The sequence below is a fragment of the Crotalus tigris genome, unplaced genomic scaffold, assembly GCF_016545835.1.
Source record: "Crotalus tigris isolate CLP2741 ecotype Arizona unplaced genomic scaffold, ASM1654583v1 scf7180000018371.15429387391:27106975, whole genome shotgun sequence".
Lineage (NCBI taxonomy): Eukaryota > Metazoa > Chordata > Lepidosauria > Squamata > Viperidae > Crotalus > Crotalus tigris.
In genome coordinates this window covers 8,040,831-8,054,816 of record NW_024096970.1, presented here as the reverse complement: position 1 = coordinate 8,054,816, position 13,986 = coordinate 8,040,831, and the positions used below count along the sequence as shown (strand labels likewise).

General features: G+C 39.6%; 1 protein-coding gene across 1 annotated transcript in view; it reads left to right on the top strand.

Moving 5' to 3' along the window:
• The window catches only part of JPH2 (junctophilin 2), a 77,585-nt gene that overhangs the window by 9,573 nt on the left and 54,026 nt on the right, over positions 1-13,986 (top strand). The window contains exon 2 of the mRNA XM_039351274.1: positions 3,780-4,563. Within this exon, the coding sequence (XP_039207208.1) occupies positions 3,780-4,563 (784 nt within the window). The remainder of the gene's footprint in view (positions 1-3,779; positions 4,564-13,986) is intronic.

The window sequence follows — 13,986 nt, the reverse complement described above, 5'->3', positions numbered from 1 at the left end:
GAACTCTCTGCTATAACCTGTCCGTCTTGGGTGGCCCTGCACGGCATAGCTTATAGCTTCATTGAGTTATGCAAGCCCCTTCGCTACGACAAGGCAGTAATCCATAAAGGGGTTGCTTCCTGTATATATGACTAAACTCTTAGAGCAGTGGTTCTCAACCTTTTTAATGCCGCAACCCCCAACTGGTCGTAAGTCGAGGACTACCCAACCGGTCGTAAGTTGAGGACTACCCAACTGGTCATAAGTCGAGGACTTTCCCTGCCTGGGAGCGCCGCGCATGCGTGGTGATGTCCCCTGCGCTGGCCGAGGCATAGCTGGCAAGCGGCAGGGACGGCGCAGGCCGACCACCAGCTGGGCCACCAGCTGGCCCAGCCCAAGGGAGGTAAGGCACCCGCCGGGCCCCACGCATGCCAGCAACCCTCCCTGCACCCGCCGGCCTCCCACCTCCCACCCCTGGCCCTCTTTTACTTACATTTTTAGTAGTTGCTCAGCAGGGAGGGGCGGAAACTTCCAGACAGCTCACCTTCGCTGCAGACAACTTGCAGCACCGTTTGCAGAATGGGACTTTTGGCGGGCTCAGCAGGGCAGAACCACTGTCTTAGAGGTTATTTGTACTGCCAGGTTGCCCTGTCATTATAATAGAAAAGCAACTGTTTCTGGAGGGCAAAAATAGATGATGTCCATTAATTAATCCCCCATTCACCTTCAAATTAATTTCAGAACATGTTTCTCTCTTCCACTTCCAAAATACTCTTTTTCATATTTTGTTCATTTGAGCCAGAGCACTTCACTTGAAGGGATTCAGCTATTTATCGACTGCTCTGCAGAAGAGTGGCTTATTCAGCTGAGCTAATGCTTCCAATTCTGTGTCTCCTTTTTCCTCTTTTGCTGAAATAATGAAGTGGTTGCAATCTTTAACTTAAAAGAAAACTGGTGATTTAAAGTCAGCAGAATATTTTTAATTCTATGTTTTTGAGCAGCTAATTTTCCCCTGAATTTTTTTTTAAAGTCCAAGGGAAAACTAGCTACACAAGGAAAGTAAAATAATAATGTAAAATAAAAACGGTAATGTTAAAAAAAAATCTGTCAAGTTTTGAACTAATAACCTTCTCTCTACTAAACTGAAATCTTAACCAATACCATATTTCAGCAGTGCTAGTAAAAGGAGGTACAGAAACTATTACAATGGAATGATATGCAAAGAAGGTAATTTTAAAACTGTTTTGACTATATTTGATATTTTGTTTCTTTCTATTATTTCAATGTAATGTATGTGACTATCTCTTTCTATATAAAACCATGCTGACATACATACAGACAGACACACACACACCCAAGCACCCCCCCACACACACTTTAAGTATAAATATGTTTAAGTTTGGTCACCACAAAGTAAAAAAGATGTTGACAATCTAGAAAGAGTACAGAGAAGAGCCACAAAGATGATTAGGGGACTGGAAGCTAAAACATATAAGGAACAGTTGCTGGAATTGGGTATGTCTAGTCTAATGAAGAAAAGGACGAGGGGTGACATGATAGCAGTATTCCAATATCTCAGGGGTTGCCACAAAGAAGAGGGAGTCAAGCTATTCTCCAAAGTACCTGAAGGCAGGACAAGAAGCAACGGATGGAAACTAACCATAGAAAGAAGCAACTTGAACTAAGGAGAAATTTCCTGACAATTAGAACAATTAATCAGTGGAACAGCCTGCCTCCAGAAGTTGTGAATGCTCCAACACTGGAAGTTTTTAAGAAGAGACTGGACATCCATTTGTCTGTAATGGTATGGGGTTTCCTGCCTAAGCAGGGGGTTGGACTAGATGACCTCCAAGGTCCCTTCTAACTTTATTATTATTGTTGTTGTTATTATTATTATTATTATTATTATTATTAAATAAAACCTTCCCATAGGAAGATTGGTTATCATTTTCTTGGAAGAGAAAAGTAGAAGGACACAGCAGTGAGGGAATTGTCTAATGCAGTATTTCTCAACCTTAGCAACTTTAAAATGAGTAAAATTAACTCCCAGAAGAATGTCTGGGTTGGGAATCCTGGGAGTTGAAGTCCATTCATCTAAAAATTATTAAGGTTGAGAAGCACTGGTCTAATGGAAGGACACTGTTACTCATATTCTGGCCTGAAAATCTTGCAATCTGTGTCCAAAGTGTTTTAATTCAGACAGGCTTAGGTAAAGCATAGAGTAGGGATAATTTAAAGTTCTTTAGAGAGTGCATTTGTTCTAAATGAAGAACTGGATTTATTCTAAGGGCTAGATCCAGCACCACTTAGCCAGGTAAACCAAATTATGTCAGGAGAAGGGTTTATGTGAAGGATTCCATTTCATTATTAAATGCCTGCCCCTTATGCCTTCTTATCTGTACAGGACAAAACAAAGATCTATATTCCTAGTTTAGCTCTTCTTATAGTACTTTTGTTCATTTGGTGTAATGTCAGAGGTGCTGGCACTTATGCAAATGCCTTGCATAGACTGGGGCATGAAAAAAAGAAACCCTAGTGCTCCTCATCTTACTCCAAATTTTCCTTCGAAATGCTATAGAGTGTGCCAAAATTGGTGAATAGTTGCTCCAGAAGTGTAAAATCCATTCTGCAATCTGGGTGACAATGCATTGAGCCACCTGCTTGAACAGTGACTCTTGGAATTGCACAAACTGAGAAGGTTGTTCTCCATGGTCCCCATCTCCCCATGCTTCCTCCATGTCTTCTTTTCACTAATTATTTAAATTGTGGTATTTACTGCCCCAAGATGCGGTGGATTAGACCATTATCTGCTATGAGTAAATAGAAAATTCATGTTCAGAGATAATACTATATTTATGAATATTAATTTTGGGTAGCGTGCAATGCACACTGTTCTAATGTTCTACTTGTGGACTTCCTAAAAGCTCTAGTTGGCCATAAGTAAACAACGGCAATAAGTAGGAGCTAGCATTCTTTTCTTTGTGATATCAGAAATGAACTTTAGAATTTATTTATTTGTATCCCACTTTATTCCCATGTAATAAAAATTAGTAATATTCATTTTTTTTAATTCAGAAGACAAACTAATTAAATGAAACGTTTCCCTTTCCTTCCATATAATATTGCAAATGAAAAGCAAGTAATATTGTGTGTATGTCATAAAATATTATTTTATTTTGATATGGTTTACTTTCAAAAAGTTCCTATTTCATGATGATTTCCCTTTTTTCTGGGCTTTAGAAACAAATTATCTAAATGGAATACAACTCTATTTTAGTCCTAGTGTACAAGCTTGAATAAATGTAAACGCATGAAGAGAAATTGCCAATGCACTTTATTCTCCCCATGATCCATATTTGCCATGTTGGATAGTAAATCTATTTAAGTTGGAGTATTATTTAATACTGAAGATTTTAGTTAGATAATTTCAATGTTTACTAGGAAATCAAACTGTTTTATGCTTATATTCTTTAAAAAACAGCAAAGGATTAGAACAATCACCACCTATTTACTAGATTTGTAAACCTTGTCCTGATGAGTGATGTGCTTTTATGTATGCCTTCAATGAATATCACCCTCAGCAGAAGCAGCGTACCGATGCTGGCTTTAATCTTAGAGGGGATGGAAAAGTTGTATTTGCTGACTGGGAAGAAGGTACAGCTCTCTTCTTGTTATCCTGCAATAAGGAACTATTTATATGAGAAGACGGAGAAGAGGCTGTGGCTGCCTGAGTATATATGCTTTCATATGCATTCCAGAGAAATTTGATGTATTTGATTAGTTCTTACTTTTGATTCCAGGTACCTATCAAGGCCAGTTCACCAATGGCATGCGCCATGGTTATGGAGTCCGTCAAAGTGTCCCATACGGTATTGCAGCTGTGGTCCGCAACCCTCTAAGAACCTCCCTTACATCCCTACGGAGTGAGCATAGCAATGGCACACTGCTACAACATGATTTGCCATCAGCAAACCAGGAACACGTTCCCATGTCACCTACCATAACTCGGGGTGGCTTTGCTCTCAGCTTGTATGCAGATGCTGATGCTGGCAAATTAAAGAAGGGGGGACTCTTCAGGCGGAGCTCCTTGTTCGGGAAACTCAAGAAATCTGACTCCAAGACCTCTTTGTCCAGCCAAAGGAGTCGACTCAGTTTCCTTAAGAGTGAGAGTGGGATGAGCTCTACAGGTAGTGATGCTGCCTCCACTGCCAGCCTGGGAGAAGGAGTGGAAGGAGAGGACTTCCCACCTTTTGATGCTGATATTGATGCCACCACCACAGAATCCTACATGGGAGAGTGGAAGAATGACAAGCGTTCAGGGTTTGGCATAAGTGAGCGATCAAGTGGCCTGAAGTATGAGGGCGAATGGCTGGATAATGTGCGGCATGGATATGGTTGTACCACATTGCCTGATGGGAAGAAGGAAGAAGGAAAATATCGCATGAATGTATTGATCAGAGGCATGAAGAAACGGGTGATACCTCTAAAAAGTGCAAAGATAAGACAGAAAGTGGACCGGAGTATAGAAGGTGCTCAGAGAGCAGCAGCCATCGCCAGACAGAAATCTGAGATTGCAGCTTCTAGGTAAGGATCATGAACTTGGAATTTTTGGGTGGCTGTAAAAGTAGAAACAACACCCAATTCTATTTGCAATTGTTGATCAAAACTAAAACACTCATTAAACTGAACTTCCAATTGTAGTGGCTTCAACTTAGAGATCTGCAGAAAATATAATTTTTCCAGAAATTAACTATCTGCACCTAGGAAAGGAAAGAAAGCATTTTGCATCCAGAATGTTTAATATGTCTCTCATAAATAGTGATAGAGAAATTTGGAAAGATAATAGATGAAAAATCTGTATGTCTTGTATTATAACTCAGCCTCATGCCTACATCCAGGTCAAGATGTATTTTATATAGGGGGGAAAGGGCTTTTGAAGAAAACAAACCAACATTTCAAATTATTTAGTTTTCTGCCAAGGCAAATCTTGACTCTTTATTATCTCCTCTTACTAGCAGCATTTTTTCCAATGTTTTAAATAAAGATCTTAGTAGAGTATTGTTTCAAATAAAATTTTGAACTAAACAGAGGTGTGCAATTGTACTCTTCATGGCATCAGTTTATATCACTGTTTCTCATCTTGGCAATTTTAGCTTATGTAGAATTCAGCTTCTAGATTCCCCAGCCAGCATGGACAGATCTGGATGAAGAGAATATTTAACCGTAAAGAGCTTAATTTGCTTCTATGAGACCATCCCTGCCTCCCTCAGACTTCTTGGAGTAACCATAAGAATACTATATTGAATGATCTCATGGCTGATCCAACATGGCTAGAGAAGATCCCTATAATGTGCAAAGGGCTGGCATAGTTTTAAACACACCAAAACATCTTAAAGGTTAAAGAGGAAATAGAAAAGATTTGTAGTTTGCATTATAAAACAAGTATAATCTCTATGCGTATCATATATGTTTTTCTGGGGAAGAACAAATGTTGTCTTTAATTGGAACATTTATATGGCTGCTCAACTTGGACAACGTATCTCTGGGCAGTATATTAAAAGAAAGATCAGGTAATAAATATAACCCTTCATCCCATTAAAAACCAATTAAGACACTAAAATAGCAACTTCATTTCTATTAGCATTAATTTCTGCTAAGGATAGCGCTTTGATCCGTATTCAAATTCTTTTTCATTCATTCCTGGCTTGAACACAATACATGGATTGTTTAATGACCACAAGAATCAGTGTATTTACAGAGAGATCAACTGGATCTTACAGGCTGCATGGCATGTCTAAGCACGAGCTCCTGGGGTTGCAACATTGGTGGCAAATTCTAGCAACCTTCCAGGCCCCTTTTGTTAAAACTGCAGGAATAAGCCTATGAAAGAGTTTGGTCAGATTAATGCAACAAATCATTGGAACCAAAGACATATTTGGCTGTGTGGAACTGCAGCTTAAAGGAGATTTATGCAGAGCGCTCTACTCCCTACCCCATAGCATCCTACTTACAACATTGGCATATCACACTGTATAGCTTGTTTTAAACAAGACACAATGGACAGTTTTTCTGTATTGATCAAACAAAATAAATCTAGCTTTACAAGCAGAAAAAAAATACTCTACTACAGAAGACCCATTTGAATATCTCTTTGCTCCATCTGTTTTTTTGGCCTTGAAATTGGGCCTCTGGTGCCTGTTCTATGTTATCTTGGTTTTGATCTATATTGAAACAACACTGTAATGTAAAGATGGGCTGAGTTTAAAAAAATACTTAGGAGTTGAGCACATTTGTGGAAAGAACAAAACCGTATCCATATTATTGCAGAGGATGCTCTGCTGCTTTGAATAACTTCCATGTGCAGCTACAAGGCCATGAATAATGATGGTGGAGTGGCACTGGGCCATTTATAAAAAGCTCTTTTTATAAAAGACACTATTTACACTTCAAATCAAAGGGAAACTCTGAGTGGTTTACATCAAGGATTGGAATGCTTTTCTCTGTTAGTACGGGCTGGACATAATTCCCTATTAAGGAAACTTTTGAGCAAAAGAAAGGAGATACATAGAGCCATTTTCTTTCTCCATGGAGCTTGCTATTTGAGGCATTGCAGAGATATTCCACAAGAATATTTATTTATTTTTTCATACATGGCTAAAAGTGAGCAGTGAAATTATCAAGCTTGCTGATGATACCAAATCATTTAGAGTGCTTAAAACAGAAAGAAATGGTGAGGGAGCATCAAAAGTCTCTCTCCAACTTGGGAATTGAGAACAGAGATAGAAAAAGTTATTCAATGTAAAAAAAATAGAAAGTGAAAAATTCTGATTTTCACTGATGATCCATTTTAGTGAATTGATGGGAATCTGAAGTGCTGCTGCTGTGGCTGAGTTGTGGTTTAATGTTTAACAAAAATGTTGACCCAGTATATATTTGTGGTGGAAAGATAAATTCCTTTATGTTGATGATCATGAAGAAAGGAATTGGAGATAAAACTGCCAGTATAATATAAATGCATGATACAACCTCTGTTGGAATATTGTATATGGTTCTGATCACTGTGCCACAAAAGGGATGTTTAGAATAGAGGAACCTGAGAAAATAAGCAGAATGATAAAACTGCAGAACAATGTTAACATCAATTAGAGAAAAAAAAATTACAGTTCCATAAAATAATGAATGATGTGGCACAACTTAATATCAGAGCATACATTCATCTAACAAAGCTGGGATTTCTAATTCACTCAGCATTTAGAACTCATTATAGCTAGATATAATGAAAGCTAATGATGTGGAAAACTGTATAATCCATTCCTAGAAGGTTCCAGGAATGAACTATGCTATTTAGCACCTTGGGAGAGAAGCCACCAATTTAGATTGGTTTAAAGCTGAACTAGAAATTAAATTTTACTGTGTTTGTAAGTAAGCAAACAAGTGCTAGGCAGCTGGAGGGCTTTCTAGACTGGTTTAGTTACTCTCTCTGTGGACAGAAACTAAACTTGCCCTTGACTGATTCTGAGTCTTAATACCGGGCATATTCCCTGTAAAGCAGTGGTTCTCAGCCTGTGGGTCAGGACCCCATTTGGGGTCGAACGACCATTTCACGGGGGTCATCAAACAACGCAGTCCGCCATTTTTTCCCCCTTTTCCTTAGCAGTGCTACTCCCTTTTATTCTATTGAATAGACTCTAATTCTATTGGCTTTCAAAAGCCAATAGGAATTGTCCAGGCTGTCTCTGCCCTGCTGAGCCTGCCAAAAGTCCCATTCTGCAAACGGTGCTGCACCAATTGAGTAGTCCTTGACTTACGACCGGTTGAGTAGTCCTCGACTTACGACCGGTTGGGGGTCGCGACATTAAAAAGGTTGAGAACCACTGCTGTAAAGATAGTCAAAAGTGTCAGCATAAAGAGTGCAGGTCAAAATCTCAAGATGGTGGGGATACATAAAAGAGGTAGGGATTGGGTTGAACTTCATGGTTGCCATCTTGCAGATTTTTTTACCTGCCGTACAGAAGTCATTAGTGAAAACATCTATCTTTTGTTTTCTCAAATCATCAACTGTCTTATAGAATAGTAGTAGTAGTAGTAGTAGTAGTAGTAGTAGTAGTAGTAGTAGTAAATAAATAATTTGCTGAAAGCATTTTGGAATCAACTGTTATATTTATATCCTACCTTTATGCTGTAGAACTCAGCAACTCACAACCCACATCATATTTTTCCTACAGTAACCACCTTGTGAGGTGGGCTGGGTTGAAAGAGTGTGAATGGCTCAAAGTCACCCAGCCAGCTTTCAACCCTAAGAAGACTAGAACTCATAACCTCCCAGTTTTTAGTTTAAGAACTTAACCACCACACCAAGCTAGCTCTCAATACTAAAATTAATACTAATCATTCAAATAATTTAAAAAGATATGCAGCTGTGGCAAGATGTTAATGATAAAGATAATAAAATTCTTAGCGACTAAAATGCATCCCTATATTTTAAAAACTTGCTTCTTTTCAGAATAACAGAATTGAAAGGGACCTTGGAGGTCTTCAGGCAGGAAACCCTATACCATTTCAGACAAATGGTTGTCCAATCTCTTCTTAAAAACCTCCAGTATTGGAACACCCACAATTTTTGGAGGCAAGTCATTCCACTAATTAATTGTTCTAACTGTGAGGAAGTTTCTCCTTAGTTCTAGGTTGCTTCTCTCCTTGATTAGTTTCCATCCATTGCTTTTGTCCTGCCTTCTATTGCTTTGGAGAATAGATTGATCCCCTCTTCTTTTTGGCAGCCTCTTAGATATTGGAACCCTGCTATCATATCACCCTTAGTCCTTCTTTTTCATTAACCTAGACATACCATACCCAATTCCTTTTAGTATGTATTCTCTTTAACGTTGCTGCTCTCCTTTGAATAGTTTTTTTTCATAGTTACCACAGGAATTGAGACCTTATAAAATGATATCTCTACATATATTTGCATAATCCAAAAGCAATTATTATAACAAAAATGTTTCTTTTATCATATGTCTTCCAGATGGGTTTAATTATAGCTGCAACGTTGGTTGAATTGAATACAGTACTAAGAATTTTAGTACTGTATAGCAAACTTGGAGAACCAAGTTTGATGTAGTAGTTAAGGCATCAGACTAGAAACTGGGAGACCATGAGTAATAGTCTTGCCTTAGGCACGGTGCCAGATGAGTAACCTTAGGCTACACTCTCTCTTAGCCCTAGGAAGCAGCCAATAGCAAATTTTGCCAAGAAAACTGCAGGGACTTGTCCTGGCAGTTGCTAAGAGTCAACACTGACTCAAAGGCAAGCACACACGAACATATTTGGAGGGCACTTGCTCAGTTAAAACTGCTTGAAATATTGCCTTACTTATTTCTCTTTTTTAAAAAAAATCCTTCACAAATAGAAAAGATTTAGCATGCACTTGTCTAGCTTTTCAGGGGACATGTGAAGTGCCATACAGTAGTTTGGATCTCTCTGTTTAAAGATGGAAGGATCTGCCCCATTGAAGAGGAAATAAAAACTCCTATTTCTTCTTCTTGTTTTTAGCAGTAGGGTTTTCGCTTCCACAACATTATACGGATTTTACAAGTGTGCAATTGCTTTTCAGAACAAGACTTAATTATAGACATTTACTGGGCAATGTCTATGGAAATTCTCAGTTATCTAGGTCATGGTTGTCCCAAAAGTGCTTTTTCAGGAGGCAACTGGACGTACAAGTAGGCTCCATACCCAATTGCACTACTCAGGTAACCCTGAGGACACAGATAAACTTCCGGGGGGCCTCAACGACTCTCTAAAAGGATGCAAATAACCAGCTGTCTGCAAGGAATATAAATCCTTCCATTCTCCACCATCCGGTCACCGCTGAAGAAGCCTCTTGGATGAGAAGCGAAATGTCTTCAAAGAAAAACAAAAAAGTCCAGTTGCCTCTTGAAAAAGCCCTTTTGAGACATTTACTGGAGACCATAGGTAGTTCTAGACTTATGACTACAGTTAGGATCAGGACTTTTGTTGCTAAGCAATTCAGTTGTTAAGTGAATCACATAGTCATTAAGCAAATCCAGCTTCCCCCATTGATTTTGCTTGTCATAAGCTGGCTGGGAAGGTCCCAAGTGGTCATGATTACATGACTGCAACCATCATAAATACATGGCAATTGCAATTACCCGGATTTCGATCATATGACTACAGGGACCCTGCATTGGTTGTTAGGTCATAAGTCACTCTTTTCACTGCTGTTCTAATGTTGAATGGTCGCTAAATTAATTGTTGTATGTTGAGAACTACTTCTATAACCTTCCAGCTTATCCCATTAAGTCTGTTACCTTTCCATTAAAAAACATCCATTAACGAAATTAAAAACCAAATTAGTCAGAATTCTTCCATTTGGAACCATCAAATACAAAAAGGAGAATTTCCTGACACTTAGAACATTTAATCAGTGGAACAACCTGCCTCCAGAAGCTGTGAATGCTCCAACACTGGAAGTTTGTAAGAAGAGACTGGGCAGCCATTTGTCTGAAATGGTATAGGGCAGTAGTGGTGAACCTATGGCACGGGTCCCAGAGGCGGCACTCGGAGCCCTCTCTGTGGGCACACGTGCCGTTGCTCCAGCCTTGCCTCCCCCCATGACCTCCCCTCACCAGCAGCCCCCCAGAGAGTCGCCCCTGAGCGTGGCCCATGTGGAGCAATGCAGCCAAGGACATGGCAGCCAGACAGCATAGACAAGACTCTGCCCTCACACCCCATTGTGCACAGTTGATGTTGTGGGGCATGGGCAGAAGGTGTGGCTGTCATGGTGCTGCTGGGCAATCTGCAGCAGGCCCTGGAGGCAGTGAATGGCCCTATGGGTAGGCGGGGTGGGGGCAGAGTGGGGGCGGGGCAGGGGGTGGAGCAGGGGCGGGGCCAGTTTTTGGGCACTCGATCTCTAAAAGGTTCGCCATCACCGGTATAGGGTTTCCTGCCTGAGCAGGGAGTTGGACTAGATGACCTCCAAGGTTCCTTCCACCATTATTATTATTAGTAGTAGTGTTATTAATATTAATATTATTAATATTAATATTATTAATATTATGCCATTTTACAGTACAGTACAGCTGAGCTCACCTACTGCTTGCTTTCCACTGAATTATAAAAACCTGGGGATTCGGTCTGGTGCGCAGTAAAGGCATCAGGTTAGAAACCTGGGGACTGAGTTCTAATCCCACTTTAGGCATGAAGCCAGCTGGGTGACCTTGGGCTAGTCACATTCTCCCAGCCCTGGGAAGCAGGCAATGGCAAACCACTTCTGAAAAATCTTACCAAGAAAACTTCAAGGACTTGTCTTTGAGAATCAAAGAGAACTTTATGAAAGAAAGAAAAAAAGAAACCTTACTTTTCCATAGTTCACATGCTTTTTTTTTCCTGGTCTCTTTTACTGTCCTGCTTTTAAAGTGACTTTTCTGAGTATTTGTGTTCCATGTGTCACAGAACACACCAAGCTCTCCCTTAAAATAACGAAGCTGCTAAGACTTGAATTGGAGCCTTGGTATCACTTTCCTGGGCACTTCTGGCCAATCACCCTCCTAAGTACTGTCAACTTATATCTCCAGTGTGCTCAGCATTTCACATCGCCTTGACATGGATAGCAATGGGAGTCTCCTCGGGAGACAAGGCTGGAGCATGGTGTAAATGACGCATTGAAAGCCCGCAGTCAGCAGAGATGTCTCTGACTAAATAAGGGAAAGCATGGCATTGGTTTATCAGAGGGAGAGAAGAATGCAGCAACTGGGAGCCAATGTTCTTATCCAGTAAAACAGGAATGTATGTTGGTGGATTTTAGCGCTATGCTATTATGAATGGAATGGCATATTATGTATGGACTGATTCTGAGCTATGCTGAAACTAAAATGTGAAACAAGAGCTTATGGCCTGAGGCAGCAGGCTTATGTTTGTTTTTCTTGAAAAAGGATGTTTCCAATCTTCATTGCTAAAAGCAAAGGGGAAATTTATTTTTATTTGAAAGATTTGGGCTGAAATCTTTAAAATAGACTTTTTTTACCCAGTATATAACACTATTTACACAGTTGCCTGATCCTCTTCTTTTTTCCATACTTTACTTTACTTTTTGCTTGTTTTGGGGGGAGATACTATTCTCTTTCCATTATTTTAATTTGAAAAATCATTGTCATTCATTTATTTTATTAATAAAAGCTGAATGTTGCAGTCCCAATAAGTTAAGCAAATGATATTTAGCTGTGTTCTTTATTGAACTTAAAGCAATTGATTTGAGCGAGGTATATTAAGTCATTATTTAAACTGCCACCCCAGTCTATCACCGACAACTGTTGCAGAACTATTGAGGAGAGGCATTTGGGACAATATGAAACGTAAAATCATAATACATGTAGTCCTCAAATTATAACTACAAGAGAGCCCAAAATTTATGTTGCTAAATGAGACAGTTGTTAAGTGAGTTTTGCTCCATTTTACAACTTTTCTAGAATCAAGATCACGTGAAGTATTAATACCACTCTACAATGCCTTGGTAAGGCCAAACTTGGAATACTGCATCCAGTTTTGGTCACCATGATGTAAAAAAGATGTTGAGACTCTAGAAAGAGTACAGAGAAGAGCAACAGAGATGATTAGGGGACTGGAGGCTAAAACATATGAGGAACAGTTGCTGGAATTGGGTATGTCTAGTTTAATGAAGAGAAGGACGAGGGGGGATATGATAGCAGTGTTCCAATATCTCAGGGGCTGCCACAAAAAAGAGGAAGTCAAGCTATTTTCCAAGATGCCTGAAGGCAGGACAAGAAGCAATGGGTGGAAACTAATCAAGGAGAGAAGCAACCTAGAACTAAGGAGAAACTTCCTGATAGTTAGAACAATTAACCAGTGGAACAACCTGCCCCCAGAAGTGGTGAATGCTCCAACACGGGAAATTTTTAAGAAGAGACTGGACAGCTATTTATCTGAAATGGTATAGGGTTTCCTGCCTGAGCAGTGGGTTGGACCCGATGACCTCCAAGGTCCCTTCCAACTTTATTACTTTATTATTACTTTATAGTTATTAAGGGAATTGTTGCAGTTGTTAAGTTAGTAACATGGTCATTACGTAAATCTGGCTTCCCCATTGATTTTGCTTATCAGAAGTGCTTAAAAAGTGGTCACATGACACAGGGGCACTACAACTGTTATAAATATGAAACAGTTGTCAAGTATACAAATTTTGATCATGTGACCGTGGGGATGCTGCAATGGTCTTAAGTGTGAAAATGGTCATATGTCATTTTTTTCAGTGCCATTGTAACTTCAAACGGTCACTAAATTGATGGTAGTAAGTTGAGGACTACCTGTTTACATCTGCATCTAGATGATTTAATTGAACCTGAAAATGGTAATAGATTTGGACTTGGGCAGTATTGGTTGGGAATAAGTAAGCACAGGTTAGCAGATTAGGCTGGGAAATTAAAAATGTTCCAGAAGAATGTTCCAAAGCAAACTATTTCCATATTGTTGCCAAGTAAACATAAGCATTGAGATATGAAATGACTGCAATATTTGCTATAACTGCAAATATTCTAATTTCAAAATGTCCAAGGAGGCTCAGCTAGAACTTTGTGGGTGGGAATGTCCAGTTCCTTTCATCTTGGATATGTAGTTTCAAAGAGGTTATTTTAGTAGGAGAGAAATTAGGTAACAAAGGAAAACTTCTAAAGCTGTGTCTGCTGTAGGTTTTTAATGTGTGCCAGGGGTGATATGACACTCATGGAATGTACATTAGGCTTTTGATGACTTAGTGGACTCATTCATGGGAATCTTGATGTAGACAGGTGTGTATAGATTGCTTCAGCCCATGCTGGTCCCTGGAAAAATATATGTGGTTGGGAGCAACAGGTGCCACCTGCCTGCTTTAGTGGGTGAGTGGCCCACATGGTTTCATTCTTCAGTTCCCCATGGAGTTTTAAGGATGAGTAAATTGCTGTTCCATTATTTTTCCAGCATTCTATTCTGCTGTCC